The following is a 22,081-nucleotide window of genomic DNA, read 5'->3' on the forward strand; positions in this document are numbered from 1 at the left end:
TGAGTTGTCCAATATCCTTCATTTCGAATTTAGTAGCTAAATACTCCTATAAAGTTTACATTTTACATGGGTCATCTCCTGTCAAGACCATATCATCAACATACACAATTAGAGTTGTTACTTTTCCTTCTTTGTGTTTTATAAACAAAATATGATCTGAATTACTTTGTTTATAACCAAACTCCTTAATTGTAGCCGAGAATATCCCAAACCATGTTCTAGGTGACTATTTCAGCCCGTACAATGATTTCTTCAATTTACAAACTTCACATTGACACAAAGAACTACTTTTAACTCCGAGTGGTAGCTCCATGTAAACTTCTTCTTTTAAGTCTCCATTGAGAAAGATATTTTTAACATCAAATTATTGCAAAGGTCAGTCTCGATTTGCTGCTATAGATATAAGAATGCGAATTGTATTGATCTTAGCTACTGGTGCAAAAGTATCTTGATAGTCTACCCCATACTTCTGTGTATATCCCTTTGCAACTAGCCAAACTTTATATATTTCAATACTTCCATCCGGTTTGAGTTTCACCATGAACACCCATCGATATCGAATTGTCTTCACTCCTTTAGGTTGTGAACAAGTTCCCAAATGATATTCTTTTGTAGAGTCTTAATATCTTCGTTCATCGCCTTTTTCCATTTTGGATCATCTAATGCATCATGCACATTGCTAGGAATAGAAACCCTGGATAATTGATCAATAGTAAATACATCCGATTTAGTCAACCTATGGGAGGACACATAGTTGTTGATTGAGTATTTGGTCTTGGTTTTAAGATCAGGTTCATACTATTTCTTTGGAACTCCCCTATTCAATCTTTGTGGATATATAGAAGTTAAATTTTCAATAGGAATACATGTTTCATTAGACTAATCAAACACAGGATTCGTATTTACCTGAGGAGGAATATTCTGGATTGATTCTTCAGTTGATGGTGTAGAGGGAGGCAACTCTGAGGGTTCTTTAGGAGCAAATAATGATTCACTCTCGACTTCATGGTTGTGATCATAGTCTTGTTGCACATCACGATGACCTGGTTGCGTAAAAAAAATCATTCACCACTTATAACTCAATAAACTCAACACCTCCGCTATTCTCTTGTTGATTAAAAAATTCATTCACCGCTTCTAACTCAATAAACTTTGGTCCTCTGCTATTCTCTTGTTGAACATTCTTTTTACTTGAGCTCTCCCCTTGAAGAGAATTCCGAGAGACTCCCCCTGAGTAATAAGGTGTTAATTAATGGAAAGAGGCATCTAGAGTCACATGGAGTTTTCTGGTGTGTGGATAATAGTACTGTTGTCCTTTTTGTAAATTAGAATAGCCAACAAAAACACATAGTTTGACACATGGATCAAGTTTATTTCGCAAGACTTTTGGGATATGTACATATACGATACACCCAAAAACCCAAGGTTCAAGATTCGGAAGATGGGGAATGACAATTAAGGAGTGCACTTTTTGTTGAGGATTTTGAAAGTCTATAATTCGGAAAGGTGTTCGATTGATAAGGTAGGCAACAGATTTGACAGCTTCGCCCCTATAAAACCGAGGCATGTTCATGCCAAAGAGGGAGACACGCACTACTTCCAAAAGTTGTCTATTCTTCCTCTCTGTCTATCTATTTTGTTGGGGAGTATAGGTGCATGAGGTTAGATGACGAATTCTATGATTGTTCAGAAAATTACTGAGAGAAGCATCGACAAACTCAGTACCATTATCAGATTGCAAAACATGAATCTGTCAAAGTCCTAGGCAAGAGTATTTCCCAAGAGGTCACCCATCCTAGAATTACTCTCGCCCAGGCTCGCTTAACTACGAAGTTCTGAGTCAGATACTTAGCCAATACAACCCGAAAAGACTAGCCGTTTAAGGTGCGGAAAGCTAAGTATCTAACTCAGAACACAAACTCTAACAAGAGTGGACGGAACCACTCTGACACCCACCCCGCCCATTCTGGAGCCGCTTCTCACGGGATACGAACGCGGGCCGTGGCGTGCCTAGCTCTGATACCATGTCAAAGTCCTAGGCAAGAGTATTTCCCAAGAGGTCACCCATCCTAGAATTACTCTCGCCCAAACTCGCTTAACTACGAAGTTCTGAGTCAGATACTTAGCCAATACAACCCGAAAAGACTAGCCGTTTAAGGTGCGGAAAGCTAAGTATCTAACTCAGAACACAAACTCTAACAAGAGTGGACGGAACCACTCTGACAGAATCTACTTCTGATACTGAGTGTGTATCATTTGGTGAAATTTCTGAAAAACTAGACACACATCACTCTTTTGTCTAAGCAAAAATACCCAAGTCATTCTGGTGCATTCATCAATAAATGTCACAAAGTAACGAGCTCTAGAAATAGAGGGAACCTTTGTAGGACCCCAAACATTAGAATGAATAACCTCAAAAGGTTCAGAACTCTTATTCAAACTCGGTAAATAAGTGACACGGTGGCTCTTAGCCAGTTCACAAGTGCTCAATGAAAATCCAAATTATTCAAACCTTAAAAACGTTGTGGTCGCAATTTCTTAAGATAACCAAAGGCAACATGGCCGAGTCTTCAGTGTCATAACCATGATCCCTCATTCTCTGTCAACTCCATATAGTAAAGTTTGCCCCGTCTAACACCATAACCAATAATATTTCTGGTTAGAATGTCCTAAAAGACACAAAATGATGGCCAGAAAGTTACAATACAAGCAAAAGTTGAAATAATTTGGCTAACAGATAAAAGATTGTATTCAAGATATGGAACAACAAGGATAGTATCTAATGTAAGATTATTCGACAAGATAACTAATATTTCTCCAGTAGTCGGAGAGGTACTACCATTGGCGGTAGAAATAACGAATTGAGGAGAAGATATGATAGATTTAAACTGACTAAAGTCCCTCATCATGTGATCAGATACACCTGTATCAATAATTCAAGTTTTATTATTAGAATATGTAGAGAATATTGATGTTTTATTGATAATACAAGGATGGGCAACATTTGCCATAGGCAGCTGATTTTTTTCTGTGGATGTCGTCATGGCTTTCCCAACAATTTTTTTTCGAGGTTTTTTTTAGAAGTCCCACCACTCCGGATAGCCAATAATCTTGTAACATCGTTGCGAATGACTTTTTTTCCCCGTAGTGAGTGCATACCCAGTTGTTAGCTTTTCCATAGGATTGAGTGTTTCGATTGTGTGATGATCCTTGTCGAGTTTGATCTATTTCAATATTTTTTTTTATTTTCGGTCTAGTCCGATTTGGGAACTGGTCTGGTCTGCCACTGGGCTGACCCAATTTGGGTCGTTGATTTTGGTATAGTCCAAGAACTATTTGTTGGGTTGACTGGTTTGGGTCTTGATTCCGGTCCGGTCCGAGCTTGGCTCGCTCAGCAGAATAATCAAAATACGGACCTAAGTTAACGAAAGCAAAAAAATTTATTTTCGTACCTTCGTCTTGTTCCTCAAGACAATGCAACTTCTTCTTCGTCGGTCGATGGTGCGGTTTGTTGAAAGGCTGAGCGGTAGCTCGGTTGTTCACGACGACGTTCGGAATGCCGTCGGACTTCTCTAACGGTGGCTTTAGTCACGGCAACGGCAGAGAAGAATACAATGTTCATGACGAAATAGAGAGTCTTCCGCGACGACAGAGCGTCTTTGGTTTTGTGGTGCGGTTGTCAGCGACATTCAAAAGCCTGTTTAAACCAGTTCTTCGTTCACGACAACTACAGAGCAGACCTGCTCTATTTTTTATTTTTTTCGACGACAGAGTTGCAGCTCTGCTCTTCGACTTTAGAATAAAGCTTCTGCTCTGTTTTTCTGCTATAGGATAACTTCTTCGTTTACGGCAATGACAGAAGACTTCACTTGCTCTGATACCATGTCAAACAGAGTAACACAATGATTTTCCAATATATTCTTCTCTCAAACGGAGGTTATTTAACATACACTTACAACCTAAAATCATAGAAACAAATTGTTTCCTACAATTACGCTAATTATACAACTCATAATTTTACATTACAACTTTGCACACACAATTGCTAACCTCTATTGTTTTTCTCTCTTCAAGTTATTACTCGAGGAGAATATCAGAAGATGGGCTCAAGCCCACACGTCCAAAAGAAGTGGCATCGTGATAAATAAGAAGACTTCTCATTTAGATGACACAAGGATGTAATTAATTAAGGAAGAACGTGTATTTTCTTATGTAAAACTTATACCCCTTAATGCATTATGGATATTTTAATATCCTCTACAAAATTATAAATAGAGACCCTTAACTTTGGGTAGAGCATTGAAGCTCTCTCCCTTTCTCTTAATTCGTCCGGGCTTTCTTGTAGCCTAAATGTGTTCTCTCTCTCTCTCCATTTCTCTTCTCTTCTCTTATCTTATTTTGTTTCTTCATCTCTCCCTTCCATTCATTTTAGAAGACCCGTTTGCTCTACCACTTGATTTCTGAGTATTTAGAGTGGAGTAAATAATCTAATTGAGTCAATCTAGTAAACAATATTTTCCAATTTGAGTAATAGGGAATTTCTGACAGACTCCAAACCCAACCATAGTCATTGGGCCGGATCTATATATGAACCAGAGGAGAGATCCAAAGAGCTTCACTTGGAGAATCCAATTAGTAGATACGATTGCACCTAATGAGATTGGAGTGGAAAACAATCATCACACCTCCTCCCGGCCGCCACAATGTCCACGATCTAAGTCAGTGGTGCATTTTGGCCATAAACAATTGACCTACAAACACGACTTTCTTGGTTTTTGTTGAAGTTTCTCCAGTCATAAAAAAAGTTATGATATTATGTTCACGATTAAAGATTAATTTATTGTTTAACGTATAATTACTAAGACATTATCGGCCTCCTTTCAAGTGAGTCCTGGCTCGAACCGCACTACGCATGCTTGCGGCTCGAACCCATACTAAAGTTAAGCACGAGTGAGGTCGACTTCACCCCCTCGCATCCGAGCTGACTCCGTGTCTTGAAAAAACCAACCAACAAGGGATCTGCTCAATCTGAACACAAATGAACTCAAAAGAGTTACCTCATTTAATTCCCACTTGCCCTCTAAATCTCATTGAATTGAGTTCAATGGGACCCAAAATCATCTCATAAACCCACATCTCAACCTCTAATCAATGACCAAATCGATTTTTATGTCATTTATTTTTTCCTTAAATAAAGAGAGAAAAAAGTATCCGCCCAGCAACCAAGTAGGCTTCTAGATGGATTGAATCTTCTTGAGTTGCCAATTTTCAATTAAAAAAGCCTATCACTTTCTTTTGAATTTTGTACACCATTGATTGGAGAGCGAGGACAAAAAACAAAAAACGAAAGCGATTGAGGCTTTATTATTCTACAACCACTCGCTTGCCGGATTTACTCAAAAAAAACAAGAGTATACGCTTCTTTTGGAGTGGAGAGGGAATCCATTATCCATGACAATTGACAGACCTATTCAAAGTCAAAGAAAGCCAGCGGACACAAACGAGGGGCCAGCATGCGGTGGCTGCAGCAGTCGGAAGCTTCTTCCAGTCAAAGTCTTCAAATTGGGTCATTGACTCGGGCTCAGGCCTGAGAGGGAGTCTCAAGGATTTTGTCCTGCTCCTTGTTTTACTTCCTGAGTATAGATTCCCCGGCGATTCTGAATGGACAAATCCAGGTTCCGACGCCTGATTTTACCATCTGGAACATAAATGGAATCATTAGAATTTAGATCAGGATTTGTTTAGCTAAAGAATAAATGGATTTAATCCTTTTTACCTTCTTTCTTGTTAGAAGATTTTGAAATTTTATGAACGCCCGTATGATTATCCAGTGGCTTCAACCTCCTTCAGAAAAGAAAGAGAAAGGGTCGACGCTGCTTCAAGCAATCTTTTCTTTTTTACGTCAGAGAAAAAGTAGGAAAATTGTTATGTTGACTCGTAAAACACGGCCAACTCCTATTTCCTTTGCTTTTCCCTTTCTATCCTAACCAAACACAAATGTGACGCACGAGTGATGGCCGTTTTTTTTAATTTTGCTGGCGAGTTAAAGTAGCAGTGGCCTAGTGGGGGAAAAATGGTTCTTTTGTCTTCCTAAATGGGTCCCTCCATCCACCAGCGTTGGCGACATAAAATGGGCAAGCGCCACACTGCTCAGGTAAATCGCCAGGAAGAGGAGTCCCAGTAAGGCGTGTCCGCTCAAAATCTTAACATCTGCCAAATGAGGGGGTTATCCTCCTCCTCCTCCTCCCTCTCCCACTCCCTCCTCCTCCTCCTCTTCCTTTCCATCTTTCTCTGTTATCTGCCCCTCCCTGCCAACTCCCAATCACAGCAAGAAGAACAGGTTCTGCTTCGTATCAAGAGAGATTGGATGAACCCCCCGGTTCTTGATCTGTGGACCTCCTCCACGGGGCCGCACTGTGACTGGACGGGAATCTCCTGCATCAACAACTCCGTCGTCGCAGTCTCCCTCGTGAACGTGAGTATCGTTACCAAAATCCCCTCTGGTTTCTCCCAACTCAGAAACCTTGAAAATCTCACTCTCTCCAACAACTACATCCCTGGAACATTCCCCATCTCTCTCCTCGACTGCCCCAAGCTTAAAATCCTTGACCTCTCTCAGAATTACTTCGTGGGTACTATTCCTTCGGATATTGACCGACTGTCCAACCTCCGACACCTCAATCTCTCAGGGAACAACTTCACTGGCGATATCCCTGTTGCCATAAGCCGGTTGCCCAATCTCGTGACCCTTTTTCTCCATATGAATCTATTTAACGGTACTGTTCCCGCAGAAATTGGTGATCTCCCCAACCTCGAGATTCTAGCACTGGCTTACTCGCACTTCTTGCCCGCCAGAATCCCGAGGGAGTTTGGCCGCTTGAAGAAGCTGAAGAATTTGTGGATGACCGATTCCAATTTGATTGGAGAAATTCCGGATACCTTGTCGAATCTAACGGATTTGGAGAACCTCGACCTCAGTGACAACAAGCTGAGCGGAAATGTTCCACCGGGCCTGTTTCAGTTGAAGAATTTGACAAGCCTTTCTCTCCAATTCAACCGGTTGTCAGGAGAGATGCCAAAGACAATTGCTGCAGGTTTAAGTTTAGCCCACGTCGATATTTCTGGAAACCAGCTCACCGGCTCGATTCCGGATGAACTCGGGAAACTACAGAAGCTGACAAATTTATTCCTATATTACAACCGTTTATCTGGAGAAATCCCGCCAAGCATTGCAAGACTACCGGAACTAAGCGATATTCGGTTGTTCAATAATAGCCTCAGGGGTGTATTGCCTCCAGATTTAGGAGCTCACTCGCCTCTTAGGAATTTGGAGGTCTGTGTGAACAGACTATCCGGCACTTTGCCGGAAAACCTCTGTGCGAATGGTGTGCTTGCAGCACTAGTGGTCTTCTCGAACAATATGAACGGGACGGTGCCGCGATCTCTTGGTAGCTGTGAAAGCTTGACAAGCGTGCAGCTTTACAAAAACCAATTCTCGGGTCAAATTCCGGCAGGCCTCTGGTCCTTGAAGAATCTTAACAGTATAATGATAGGCGAGAATTCATTTACCGGCAACCTTCCAGACAGATTAGGGCCGACATTAGCTCGACTTGAAATCCGAAACAACAAATTCAGTGGAACGCTTCCATCCCAAATTTCTGCATCAGTGAGCCTGATGGTAATGACTGCAAGCAACAACGACTTTTCTGGCGAAATTCCATTGAGTTTGACAGCGCTTCCTGGGCTTAACTCGCTAAACCTAGAAGGAAATCAACTTTCAGGTGAGTTACCTTCCAGAATCATCTCGTGGAAATCGCTCTCTATTCTTAATCTTAGGAAAAACCGGCTATCCGGATCCATTCCCTTGTCGATTGCTTCATTACCCAACCTCAATTCTCTCGACCTGTCGGCCAACCAATTTTCGGGCTCTATACCCGATGACCTTGCGGCTTTGCGTTTCACCAAGCTCAACCTCTCGTCCAACCTGCTCTGGGGTCCGATCCCGGCCGATTTTCAAAACCGAGCGTACGAGGAGAGCTTCCTCAACAACGGCGGTCTTTGCTCAGACAGTCCGTTATTTAAGGCCCGCCGCTGCACGTCACTGAACAGGGACTCGAGCAAGAAATCTCCACGCTTTGTGACGGTGATAGTGGTCCTTGCGAGTCTGATTTCCGCCGTCGCTATCGGATTCGCCATGTTCGTGTTTAGAGATTACCGGCGAAGAAAACAGGGGCGAGATCTGGCCACATGGAAGGTGACGTCCTTCCAACGGTTAACTTTCGATGGGTGGAGCATACTCCCGGGATTGACCGAGAACAATATGATCGGAAAGGGTGGGTCCGGGAAAGTTTACCGGATTGCCCTAGGCCGCCGTGGGGACGAGTTCGTGGCGGTTAAGAAGATCTGCAACGATAGGCATCTCATGGACGAAAAACTGGAGAAGGAATTCCAGTCGGAGGTTGAGATTTTGGGGAAAATTCGGCACGCAAACATAGTGAAGCTGTTGTGCTGCATCTCTAGCGACAATTCAAAGCTGCTGGTGTACGAGTACATGGGGAACGGCAGCTTGGACCGCTGGCTTCACGGGACCAGGAACGGTGATCGTGCCGGAGCGGTACTGGACTGGCCGATGAGGCACAGGATCGCGGTTGGGACCGCGCAGGGGCTTTGCTACATGCACCACGCCTGCTCCCCACCTATCATCCATAGAGACGTGAAATCCAGTAACATTCTATTGGACTCTGAATTCAAGGCCAGGATAGCCGATTTCGGTCTGGCCCGGATGCTGTCCAGGCCTAACCATCCTGATACCGTCTCCACTGTCGCTGGCTCTGTCGGCTACATGGCACCAGGTAATTCGGTAGCATATTCATCTGTGTTGATTACTTCATTCAACATTATTTTCTTATTCGAAAAATATTAGATCGTTTAATCTCCTCAAACTCGAAAAAAATTCTTAATTAGTCTCCCGCTGATGTATCGATGTCAAATGATCTACAGAATATGCGTACACCACAAAGGTAAGCGAGAAATGCGACGTCTACAGTTTCGGTGTGGTGCTTCTAGAGCTGGTCACCGGAAGGGAAGCCCACGACGGTGGGGAGGAGGCGTCGCTGGTGGAATGGGCATGGCGGCAGTTTCAGGAGGGTAAGTCGATAGAGGACGCCCTGGACAAGGAGATCGAGGAACCCTCTTGTGTTGAAAGCATGAGTATGGCTTTCAAATTGGGGCTCGTCTGCACGAGTTCGTTGCCATTAGAGAGGCCTGCGATGAAGGACGTGCTGCAAATCCTTCTCGACCATGGGCATCCGGATATGTACGGGGGGAAGAAGAGTAGAAAAGAGCAGGACGTGGTGCCACTCCTCTACAGTCCTCTCTCGGGCTATAGCAGAAGTAAGAGCTCATCAGAGGCAGTAGACGTGCGTGACGCGGCCTCCAACGTATGACTCGTATAGCAAAGAATCAAAATGAGTAACACGGGAAATCTGCTTGCTTGCCTTTTCAGGCCGGCTTATCTATTCCCGGCACACCATGTTCCTCCAATCACCGCACAACACTGTTTTTGTGATCGGATTAACATGGTGTTTGAGGGTACGGATCTCTACACTTTTTTTTGTTTCCTTCATAAGAGCTGTTTTGTTTAATGTAAATGAAAAGTTGTGGTCTAATCCACATTCCAATGTATGCATGAAACGAGAGTATAATTTCGTGTCCGGGTTGGTAAGATTGGATTTTAAATCCCATACTTTAATAAAATTATCATATTATTAAATATTTAATCTAAATAATATTTATTTAAGTATTACATGTATTAGTCTTATTTAATTAGTTAATTAATGTGATATAATTTTAAGATCGAATTTTAACTATTTTAAATAATTAAATGAGTTATTAAAAATGAATAAACTAAAATAATGGATTAAATAAAATATAAAAAAATGTTGTAAAACAACATTAAAATTAAAAAAATATTTAAATAAGTTAATTTACTAAAAAATTAAAAATTAATTAAAAACTATCGAGAATGTAATATAAGTTATTAATTCCATGAATTATTATAAATTTTTATTTTTTTAATTTAAGAAACCATATTGTTTATTTTAGATAAATTTATATCTAAATCCAAGTAATTTAATATCTTAATTTCTTAATAATAAGATTATCTCTTGTCTCTCTACCACCTAAGTTTGGATTTTTTGGAATTTTTTTAAAAGTTAATAACCACATTAAACCCTGAATACAAATAATCCCTAGGATATATATATATATATATATATATATAAGAACTTACAAAATTCACCTAAAATTCAAAATCTAGAGCAGTAACCGCATATGGATTTGATATCCAATGCTAGTGAGAACGAGCTATGATCAAATGTGTATTTATATAAATACAAGGCCAACCCAAGCCAAGATCTAAAGTCTGATTCAATGGAGTGGACATTTCAGATTTGGTCCTAGGTGCAACCGTGGCAAATGCAGAGAGTGTGTTATGGACTCCATAACATCTAGATTAACTAGTCGAGGAAGAGGGTGGATTATGTAATTTGCACTTTTAGTTCATTAGTGGGTTTTCTTGTAATTCGGTTGAAACTTATGGCGTCATTCCCTAATTCCCTTTATAGGGACGTCTGATTAATGAAAGACCAAACATTGATCATAGTTGCAAATGAGATCGGGTTCTCTCTCTGACGAGGCCTAAGGTGCAAGTTTCCTTCGAAAGCTTGGTTATCCTCACGTCTTCTGATCCAGAACCAGGAAGAGATCGTCCGGTGGTTGATCGATGGAAATGGGGCTTATCAACTTGGTATTAGAGCTCGGGGAGTTTGGCCGAGACAACGAGCTCTCGGATTTTCGGCGTCTTCTGTTCGGGAGGACGTATGGCGTCCAGGGAGAAAGGGTTTGACGGCAAACCCCCTTCATTTTTGTCGACAAAGTTTGTGGAGAAGATTCTTCTGATTTCGGACATGTGGAGTCCCCAATTTCGGACGTCGCCGCCGCTGGAGAAACAAAGGGTTGTCTGATTTCTGGCGTCGCCGATTTATCTAACTTTGTTTCTACGGCACTACCCAGAATAGCAGAAGTCCGAGCAATATTTGCATCAAATCGAAGAGTGAGTTGACGAATAAGCTCCTGGATTTCCCTAAGACCAGTGTGGAGTGTGGTGTAGTGGGTTTGTGTTTCGATCATAAATTCCTTCACCAGAGTGCTGCAATCATTTAAAGAAGATAAATCGTCGATGGTGGTCCGCTCTGATACCAAGTTGATATGCCCCATTTTCATGGATCAGCCACCAGACGATCTCTTCTTGGTTCTGGATCGGAAGATGTGAGGATAACCAAGCTTTCGAAGGAAACTTGCACTTTAGGCCTCGTCAGAGAGAGAACCCGATCTCAGGCCTGAGAGAGAACCTGATCACATTTGCAACTATGATCAATGCTTGGTCTTTCATTAATCAGACGTCCCTATAAAGCGAATTAGGAAATGATGCCAACAAGGGCCCAAGCAAGAGGCCATAAGTTTCAACCGAATTACAAAAAAATCCATTAATGAATTAAAAGTGCAAATTATATAATACACCTTATTCGTCGATTAGTTAATCTAAAAGTTATGGAATCCATAACAGAGTGGTGGCACATTCAACATTGAAAGTGGGAAGGCCCTTGGTAGCGTATTATGTGTTCATTGATTTTAGATATGTAAAACACAAATCCTTCCAAGCCAAGGCTATTAGGATTTGGTTTGTGAGTTAGAAAGAAACCACAGGCGGGGTCAAAGAACGGCAGCGGGCATGGGGGCAGGGAGAAATTGACTTAATTAACTCGAAATGCAGACCAAGACTACTGTCCCTAATGGAGATTTTACAGCTTTGGCATATTGGCAAAAGAGACGTGAAAAGCTAAAACAGTCACGAGTTCGTTTCTTTTGAAACTATGGCTTGGAGGACGGGGGTTGCACCTCGTGTTTCACGATACTGTAGATAGTACAGAAATGTGTGCCACGCCACCGTGTTTCTACTCTCTCAGACAAAAGGCCAACGTGGGAATGGGGGGATGTTGTCTGTTTTAGACCTTCGACCAGTCACGACCAGACATAATGAAATCGGTTTCTTCTGCGTCTCCACCTCCCGTGTCCCAAATGACTGGGTTCCCCTCCTCCACTGCCGCCTCTCTCTTCCTCTTCCTCTGCTTCTTCATCTCTTCTCTCGCCTTCGTAATTGGAAACTCACAAGCACTTCTCTTAGAGGAAGAAAGCGTCCTGCTCAGAATCAAGAGAGATTGGAATTTTCCTCCAGCTCTTCATTCGTGGGAGCCCTCGACGGGGCCGCACTGCAACTGGACGGGAATCACCTGCATTGACGATTCCGTCGCCTCAATCTCCCTCGTCAACGTTAATATCCGGACGGAAGTTCCCTCAGGTTTCTGCCTACTCAGAAACCTTACCAACCTCGATCTCTCCTACAACTTCATCCCTGGAACATTTCCCACCTCTCTCCTCGACTGCACCAACCTCCAATGCCTTAACCTCTCTCAGAATTACTTCGTTGGCCAGATACCATCTCATATTGACCGACTCTTCAGTCTCCGCTACCTCAACCTATCGGGCAACAACTTCACCGGCGACATCCCCCTAGCAATAACGCGGTTGTCGAACCTTGAGCAACTTCATCTCCATCAGAATCCATTTAACGGCACTTTTCCAGCTGAGATTGGTGATCTTTCCAACCTCCGAGTTCTACGCCTAGATGATTCGCCCTTCTTGCCGGCGAGAATCCCGTCGGAGTTCGGCCGCTTGAAGAAGCTTCAGCATTTATCGATGGTCCGGTCGACTTTCATCGGAGCAATTCCGGACACCTTTTCGAATCTGACGGATTTGGTGAAGCTCGAGCTCAGCGACAACCAGCTGAGCGGAAATATTCCAGAAGGTCTGTTTCAGTTGAAGAATTTGGAGGTATTGTCTCTCCAATTTAACCGATTTTCTGGAGATATTCCCAAGTCAATTGCTGCTTTCAAGTTAACCGAAATTGATATTTCTGGGAACCAGCTGACTGGTTCGATTCCGGAAGACTTCGGGAAACTGAATAGCCTTCAACATCTGTGGCTATATGACAATCGTTTGTCCGGAGAAATTCCCCTGAGTCTCGCAAGACTACCGGCTCTGGACGATATATCGCTGTTCAATAATAGCTTGACAGGGGACTTGCCTGCAGATTTAGGCACTTACTCTCCTCTGAAATATTTGGATGTCTCTACCAACAGATTGTCTGGAACTTTGCCTGAAAACCTATGTATGAATAGCGCGTTTCGAGGTCTGGTCCTCTTCTCGAACAATATGAGCGGGACCGTGCCAGCATCTCTGGCTCGTTGTGAAAGCTTGGAAAGTTTGCAACTTTACAAAAACCAATTCTCGGGCCAAATCCCGGCAAGCTTCTGGTCCTTGAAGCATCTTTACGAAATAATGATAGGCGAGAATTCATTTACTGGCAACCTTCCAAATAGATTAGGGAGAGCGTTAGAACGTCTTGAAATTGGGAACAATAAATTCACTGGAGTGCTTCCGTCGCAAATTTCTGCGTCAGTGTACTTGAAAGTAATCAAGGCAAGCAACAACAACTTCTCTGGCGAAATTCCGACAAGTTTGACCGCGCTTCCTCTGCTTGAGTCGCTAAACCTAGACGGAAATCAACTTTCAGGTGAGTTACCTTTCACAATCATCTCGTGGGAATCGCTCACTCTTCTTAATCTTCACAATAACCGGATCTCCGGACGAATTCCCACGTCGATCGCTTCATTGCGCGACCTCAACTCTCTTGACCTGTCGAACAACCAACTTTCCGGCAAAATACCGGCGGAGCTCTCCCTCCTGCGGTTGACCTATCTCAACCTCTCGTGTAATCTACTGACCGGTCCGATCCCTGTCGATTTTCAAAACCTGGCGTACGACGAGAGCTTCCTTGACAACAGTGGGCTTTGTGCAGATCATACGTTATTAAACGTGTTCCGCTGCTTCTCCGGGAGCAGGGATTCGACCAAGTTATCCCCTCGGCTGCTGGTAATGATAATAGTTCTCGTGGGTCTGGTTTTCATCGTGGCCATCGGGTATTCTTGGGTCGTGTGGATGGATCACCGGCGGAGAAAGCAGGGTCAAGATCTGGCCCCATGGAAGATGACCTCCTTCCAACGGGTCGATTTCGACGAGTCGAGCATACGGCAGGGATTGACCGAGAATAATATGATCGGGCAGGGTGCGACCGGAAAAATTTACCGAATCGCGATCAGGCGTCATGGGACGGAGTACGTGGCGGTTAAGAAGATCGGGAACGACAGGCATCTCCTGGACGATAAACTAGAGAAGGAATTCCATGCGGAGATTGAGATTCTGGGGAGCATTCGACACGCAAACATAGTGAAGCTGCTGTGCTGCATCTCCAGCGACAACTCGAAGCTACTGGTGTACGAGTACATGGATAATGGCAGTTTGGACCGGTGGCTCCACGAGAAGATGCGAGGGGAGCGAACGGTGTTGGACTGGACGACGAGGTACGGGATCGCGGTGGGCGCTGCACAGGGACTGTGCTACATGCACCACTCCTGCTCTCCTCCCATCATCCATCGCGACGTCAAATCCAGTAATATACTTTTGGATTCTGAATTCAAGGCGAGGATCGCTGATTTCGGCTTGGCCCGGATGCTGGCCAAGTCCGGTCACCCCGATACTGTCTCCACTGTCGCCGGCTCTTTCGGCTACATAGCACCTGGTACGAGGAGTTCATTTATTTCCTGAATTACATTTCTTCATCTCTTTATCCATTCAAAAAATTCAAATTAACGTACCGAGGCTTACCTCCTCCTAAATCGAAAAAGAGGGGGCCAACTAATGGATTTGGAAATATGAGTATCGGTGGCAGTTTACAGTGCGTATTTATTTAAGCGGGGTAGTTTAATTATTTACTAATTCTCGGAGTCTGGACTGCAAACACAGAATACGCGCACACGACAAGAGTGAGCGAGAAATGCGATGTTTACAGTTTCGGAGTGGTGCTCCTGGAGCTGGCTACCGGAAGGGGACCTCACGACGGCGGGGAGCACACGTCCTTGGCAGAATGGGCATGGCGGCTCTTTCAAGAGGAGAACCTGATAGAGGATGCCCTGGACAAGGCGATAGAGGAACCTGATTACGCAGACGCAATGCAGAAGGTATTCAAATTGGGCGTCGTTTGCACGAGTACCTTACCATCGGCTCGGCCTTCCATGAAAGACGTGCTGCAAATCCTTCTACGATGTGAGGGGAAGAAGACGAGCAGCCCCAACGACGTCGTGCCACTCCTCTACAGTCCCATCTAGGTTCTAGTTACGTTGAGTTTAGGATCTCCTCGGGGGACATGCGTTGCAAGAGATGATGAGCAACGGTGAGTCCGTCTTGTTGTGCCTGTCGCAATTTTGAATCAAACATACTAGCTGCAGCCTGCAGGAGCCAGAACCTTCAAATAACAAAGCCTTAATTGCTTCTAAAGGATATTAGCAACCAATGAGAAAAGAGGAAAAGTAAGTTGGAGCCCCATAGTTCTCAATAAAGACTACGAGTTCATTTAAGACTGCATTATGATTTGGGATCCATAACCCAGGCTTTTTGAGTCTAATTGTTTGAAATGTATACAAGTGCATGGGAAGAGAAAATTTACTAACACTTCATGAGCTCCATCATAATAGTGATTGAGGATTCAATTTTTTTCAAACAACAATAATGTTTGAAACAATTTCTCAAATGTGAGACAATTACTTTAATGTATCATACAAATTTAATTTTTTTTACAATTTAATTCTCTTGTAGACTAATTTTGTTTAATAATTTTTAAATGTGTAGGCCGATCCAGATACTAAACAAAATTGATATAAATCTATTTTGAAAGATCGTACAACCGGATCTAGTGGTATTACTCCTAAAGAGAGGTGAATGAGTTGGAATAAGGGATTATCACATCAAACTTGAGAGATTGTTGTACTTCCCTGAAATATGGTAATAATGAAATGGAAGATGTTGCAAACTCTTCTACTCAATATATAACAATTCTTAGAACATCTATTTCATTTAGAAATAGTAAGGTAAAATATACAAACAATTGAGCTTTTAAAAATATAGTATGTTTATTTATAATAATTTTATAAATAAAAATTTATTGATAATATTGATTGTAATTGGATAAATAAAAGTGTTAATAATATTTTAATTTAGAGTTATTTTAGTTCTTAGGTTTATATATAATTTTAATCATTAAAATTTTAATTTATTACTATTTTTTATTTATTTTCCCATTTTCTATGTGCTTCCAAACAAGAGAAAACAAATTCTTTTTATTATTTTCTTTTCACTTCTTTTCTTTCCACTTTCTCTGTTCCAAACACAGTCTTTAGGGAAGTAAAGTAGGAAAGCAGGGAGGCAATTTTACACTATTTTTTTTCCTTTTTCCTTTCTCTCAGTCTTTTTTGCGCTTTTTTCTTTCTCTCAGTCATTTGTTCCCTCGTCTATCTTCTCTCTCCTCTCTCTCTCACACAACATTGAACTCATCTTTTGATTGGTCTTACATTGTCTTTTACAAACTGACTATATATATGAACATATTTGTGGTGCTTGGGTTTTGGGTGATTATGTGGAATTTTAAGTGGTGCCAAATTCTGTTCATTTATTAATGGAGATTGAGGCGATCTTAATTTAGTGTTGAAGTGTTGAATACTCTTGACATTTTGTATAATATTCGTCTTCCAAAACCTTGCCACATGAAAAAATTACTAAGATGCTTGTAAAATTTTTAATTGATATGATTGTTTAAGTTTGATCTTTTCTGTTTTTAACTTCTTTCTTCCATGTATTCAACTGTACCTTTGTATGTCGTTGCATTTTGTACCATTGAGGGTCTCGACTAGGAGTGGTTTGAACCGAGCCGGCTCGGTTCGATTCGTTATATATCGAGCTCGAGCAGAGCCAGGTTCGGCTCATCGGCTCGTGAACCGGTTCGTTTTAACGAGCAGCGATTCGGGAATCGGGGGGAGTTAGGAAAATTTTCGGGAAAGAGAGTCCCGTCTCTTCCCTTCCGTCCTACTGTCTGGGAACCCATACTTCTTTGCCATTTCCATGCCATTTCAGCATGATTTTCTCGCAAAAATCACAGTCCATTGGCGGGTATTCATGGGAAATGGGGGATTTTGGTCATCAAATCCCTCGTTCTCCCTCTCCCTCTCTGATTCCTCAATCTCTGTCAAATACTTCGATTTTTTCGACTTCCTCTGCGATTTCTTCCTCTTCTATCTTCTTCTTCTTCGATTTCTTCATTTGAAGTTCTTCCTCACTGACAAACGAAAGCCACGGTCCGACGGGAGGTAAGATTTTATTTAATGTGTTTTTTTTTGAGTCGTCGATCTAACCCTACAAAATCTCTAACTCTCGCTTCGTTTCAGCAGTGATCCTTCATTCTTTGAAAGGTTTTGGAGATATCCTCGAACGGCGAACACTCTATTTCTGTAAGTGTTGATTTTTTTATTTTTTCATTTTTATCTTTTGTACATTTTCTTCCTCTGCGATTTCGGTGTTGATTTTTTTTTTTCATTTTTATCTTTTGTACGTTTTCATCCTCTGCGATTTCGGTGTTGATTTTTTTTTTCATTTTTATTTTCTGTACGTTTTCTTCTTCTGTGATTTCAGTGTTGATTTTTTTTTTTCATTTTTATCTTCTGTAAGTGTAGTTAGCCTTTGGTTGACAGGACTCTGGGGTTCGTTGTATATGTTCCAGATAAAGTTAAATACATCATTTTAATCATTTTTAACCTTTTTTCCTCAATCAATAAGTTTATCTCGTATCCGTTTTCTATCATGTGGTTTTTTTTAAGCATGAAGAGAATATCTTATTACTCACAGGCCTAAACTTTGACCTTCCAATTTCCACCTATATTGCTATCAGCGGTATTGGTTTTAAATGCATAAAACTTTTGTTCTCTCTTAAGAATCTGTTTAAGCTGAAAAGGATCATTCATCCTTTGCTCGACATTGCATTCTGTATTGTCGTCATTCATATGTTGTCCTACATTTGGTATCCTATACGATTTTCCTGTGGACAAAGTCTCAAAGCCCTTCTTCTAGTCACAAAATGTGGATTATCAACATTTTCAATGTACAGTGCACATCTACTTTTGCTAGTTCAGTACTTATATTGATCTCTATTCATATAGATTATGTCCATATTAATTATATTTTATCTAGTAGTGAACTTTTTTATCCAAAATACAATGATTAGTCTTTATCTTTTTTCTGCAGCTTCTATTGTAACTTGGTTCTGTTTTTTTTTTTTTTTTTCAATAACTTGAGAGATAACATGTTCTTTGAAGCAATTGTGTAGACAAAAATCATGTCCTAACTGCATAACTATAAAAAGAAAACCTATCTGGTGAGATCAGAGTTTGTTCTTTCTTTATGTGTCTTTTTCTTATTCCTATGGAACTCTTCCTATTCCTAAATATAATATTGTGGTCCATAAAACAACCATAATAATTAATTTGTTGTTCACCAAAACAAAACTTTTTTTTATGCATATGGAACTCAACCCAATTCTGTTATGTTAGACTAGTAACAAGTCTAGTAAGCATGTATTCTTCATACATATTAGATCATAACATTTTGGAATACAGTACATTTATACCCAATATTTCATTGAATTGATACGTTAGATACATACGGATGTAAATTATCTCTCTTTTTTGCAATCGATTTTTATCCTTCCTCTTCGATTTCTTCATCCGAACTTCTTCCTCGCTGACGAGATGAAAGTGACGGTCCGATGGGAGGTAAGAATTTTATTTAATGTTCTATTTTTTGTTTTGTTTTGTGGACGACCTAACCCTACAAAATTTCTAACTCTTGTTTCGTTTCAGCAGTGCTCCTTCATTCTTAGAAAGACTTTTGGAGATATCCTTGAACGGCGAACACACTTTCTGTTTCTGTAAGTCTTGATTTTTTTTTCATTTTTATCATTAATGTCTCTGTATTGAGGTTGAATTTCATCAGAATATTAGAAGAGAATGTTGGTGTGCTTATTTCCTTTTCTTAGAAGTTTTTAAATTTATATATAAAAAAAGGATCGATATATTGGACTGGGAACTATTGCGTGCAGGTCTACAGGCTCAAAGAGACCCCACTGCATTGAAAGACAAGGGTCGTTCCCAATTGTCACAACGTCACGTACCTTCCTCTAAGAATAGACAAATATCTTAAATTATGTGTAGGATCTTTGTTGTTTGGATAACTTTCTTTTCACTATGTTTTTAATCTGTAACTTTGATTTTTTGTAGAAGTAAGAATGTCAACACCTTCTCAATTGACATCAATAATTAATACTAGTTCTAGTGTGGCCATAAATAGTGACTCAACTCCACCAGAGTTACTACCCTCTGTCATAGAAGTGGGCACAGATGAAATTACCATAAATGAGGATGAATGTGACTCTACCCATACTTCAAAAAGACATAAAAGTCTCATGTGTGGTTGGAATTCAAAGAAGTATCACTTAATGGTACAAAAAAGGCTTAGTGTGTTCATTATAAAATCGATTTGAGTGTTATTAGTAGTGGAGTGACCACACATATGAGTCGACATTTGAAACATTGCACTAGTAGAAAAGTGGCAATGAGAAAACAAAAAACTTTAAACTTTCTACCAATGGGAGCGGGGTCTAATGTTGATCAGAGTCCATCTGGACTTCCTTTTATGGATTTTGGAGGAAAATATGATCAACCTAAAATGAGAGTACTCATTGTTCATTGGATTCTTATGCATGAGCATCGATTCATGATAGTAGAAGAGAAGGGATTTAATTTTTTAATGAAGATGGCAAATATGAATTATGAGAAAATATCCCGTAAGACCATTAAGAAGGAGTGTATGGAGGTGTATGAAGCAGAGAAAAAAAAAATTAAAATTTTTGTTAAAAAAGATTAACAAGATTAGTATTACCACAGATCTTTGGAAGTCCCAAAATAAAAAATTGAATACATGGTTATTACCGGGCATTTTATTGACAGTAATTAGAAGCTACAAAAACGAATCTTGAGTTTTGTACATGTTCCTCCTCCTCCTCGTGGCGTTGATATAGCAGATGCTATTTATAAGTGTTTGAAAGAGTGGGAGATCGAAAATAAATTTTTTAATATTTCAGTTGATAATGCTGCATATAATGATGTTTGTATCAGAGTTTTGGAACAACATTTTTCAAGGAAAAAAAATTGGTGTGTGGTGGAAAGTTGTTTCATGTGCGTTGTTGTGCTCATATTTTAGTCCAAGATGGTCTTGTTCAGATTAAGGATATCATTGATAATGTGCGTGAAAGTGTCAAATTCATAAATCTGTCTGAGGCTAGACTTCACACTTTTTCTGAAATTGTACAACAATTAGAACTTGGTGAAAAGAGGTTGGTTATTGATTGTCCAACTCGTTGGAACTCCACTTATGACATGTTGTCTTCTGCATTAAAATTTAAAGATGCATTCTCTAGATTTAAAGTTAGAGAACCAACTTATGATTGTTTGCCAAGTTTTGATGAATGGGAAAATGTTGACATGGTGTGTGAGATTCTAGAAATTTTTAATGCAGTTACTAATATAATTTCTGGGAGTAACTACCCTACTTCTAATTTGTACCTTAGTGAGGTATATAGGGTAAAAGAAGTTCTGGATTTTCATTCTACAAATGAAAATATTTTCATTAGGACAATGGTTAGTAGAATGAAAGAGAAATTTGAGAAGTACTGGGGTGAATGCATTTTATTGATGGTTGTTGCTTTAGTTTTGAATCCAAAGGTCAAATTAAAGTTGATCAAAATGTGTTTTCCAGTGATATATTTTAAGGAGGAAGCTACAATGAATATAAATTTAGTTCGACGCACCTTATATGAGATCTACAATGAATATGTATCCTTGTATAATGTGGATATTAGAAATGAAGAGATTGTTTCAAGTACTAACTCTATGAGTGTTTCCACAAGTCATAGGCCTTCATCAAGTTCAGGTTGGTCAAAGTTAATGATATGAAACAAAAGGGTATAGTTAATTCACCAGGTCAGAATTGGAAATTTATCTTGAAGAAGGCGTATATAGTTGTGAGGAAACTTCACAATATGATTTTGATATTTTAGAATGGTGGAAAGTGAATCATATGAAATTTCGGGTATTATCTAAGATAGCAGCAGACATCCTTGTAATTCCCATATCCACAGTAGCTTTAGAGTCTACATTTAGTGCTGGTGGTAGAGTAATAAACTCATATCGTTTTTCCTTGGCACCAAATACAGTTTAAGCTTTGATTTGTGGCAGTGATTGGGTTCGGGTTCGGGTTCTTCATGGTGTAAAGAAAAATCAAAAGTTGAATTTCTTTGATTAATTATTTATTATGATATTTTTTAATTTTATTTATTAAAATTTTATTTTATGATTACAACCTGAGAAGAAGAGTGTAGAGATAATGCTACCAGCTACATGATTTTTCATGTTTCTCTCATCATGGTAATTTTAATATTTTTAACGACATTAAGTAACTAGTAGTGGAAAAGTATTTTTTTTATCTGACAATAACTAATTTTATTTTCTTGTTTTTGTCATCGGTGGAGATTTTACTCATGCAGGGACGTATATTATTTTCTAGCATTAAGAGAAACAACTGTAGTTTATAAATTTATAATGGATTTATAGTTTTTATTTGGGTAATTGTAAATTGATAGTAATATTTCATTTAATTTTGTTGTGTTTGATTATTGTATAGAGTTTATTTATAATGTTATGCAGTGTATGGAGTGTTAAGACTATTTTATGGAGTGTATAAACAATTTCATGGAGTGTTTATGGAATGTATAGATAATTTTATGGAGTGTTTATGGAGTGTTTATGCAAGTATTATGTATATTGATTATGCCCAATTTTAAGTAGAGGTCATGCCGAATTTTATACAGGTATTATATATATAGATTATGCTCAATTTTAAGAAGAGGTTATGCCCAATCTTATACATGTATTATATATATAGGTTATGCCTAATTTTATGTAGA

At 40.1% G+C, this 22,081-nt stretch overlaps 1 protein-coding gene across 1 annotated transcript; it reads left to right on the forward strand.

The window, feature by feature from the left end:
* The first annotated feature begins 6,171 nt into the window (after positions 1-6,171).
* Positions 6,172-15,344, forward strand: LOC137940757 (uncharacterized). Its single transcript, XM_068785887.1, has 4 exons — positions 6,172-8,852; positions 9,001-9,440; positions 12,070-14,758; positions 14,983-15,344. Exons 1-4 carry the CDS (start codon positions 6,218-6,220, stop codon positions 15,342-15,344), a joined length of 6,126 nt encoding a protein of 2,041 aa, XP_068641988.1. The 5' UTR covers positions 6,172-6,217.
* Positions 15,345-22,081: the final 6,737 nt, after the last annotated feature.

Source organism: Aristolochia californica, unplaced genomic scaffold (genome assembly GCF_029961685.1).
Source record: "Aristolochia californica isolate CCGP_79_NKW_82.1479 unplaced genomic scaffold, dmAriCali1.0.hap1 SCAF_9, whole genome shotgun sequence".
In the NCBI taxonomy this organism is placed as follows: domain Eukaryota; kingdom Viridiplantae; phylum Streptophyta; class Magnoliopsida; order Piperales; family Aristolochiaceae; genus Aristolochia; species Aristolochia californica.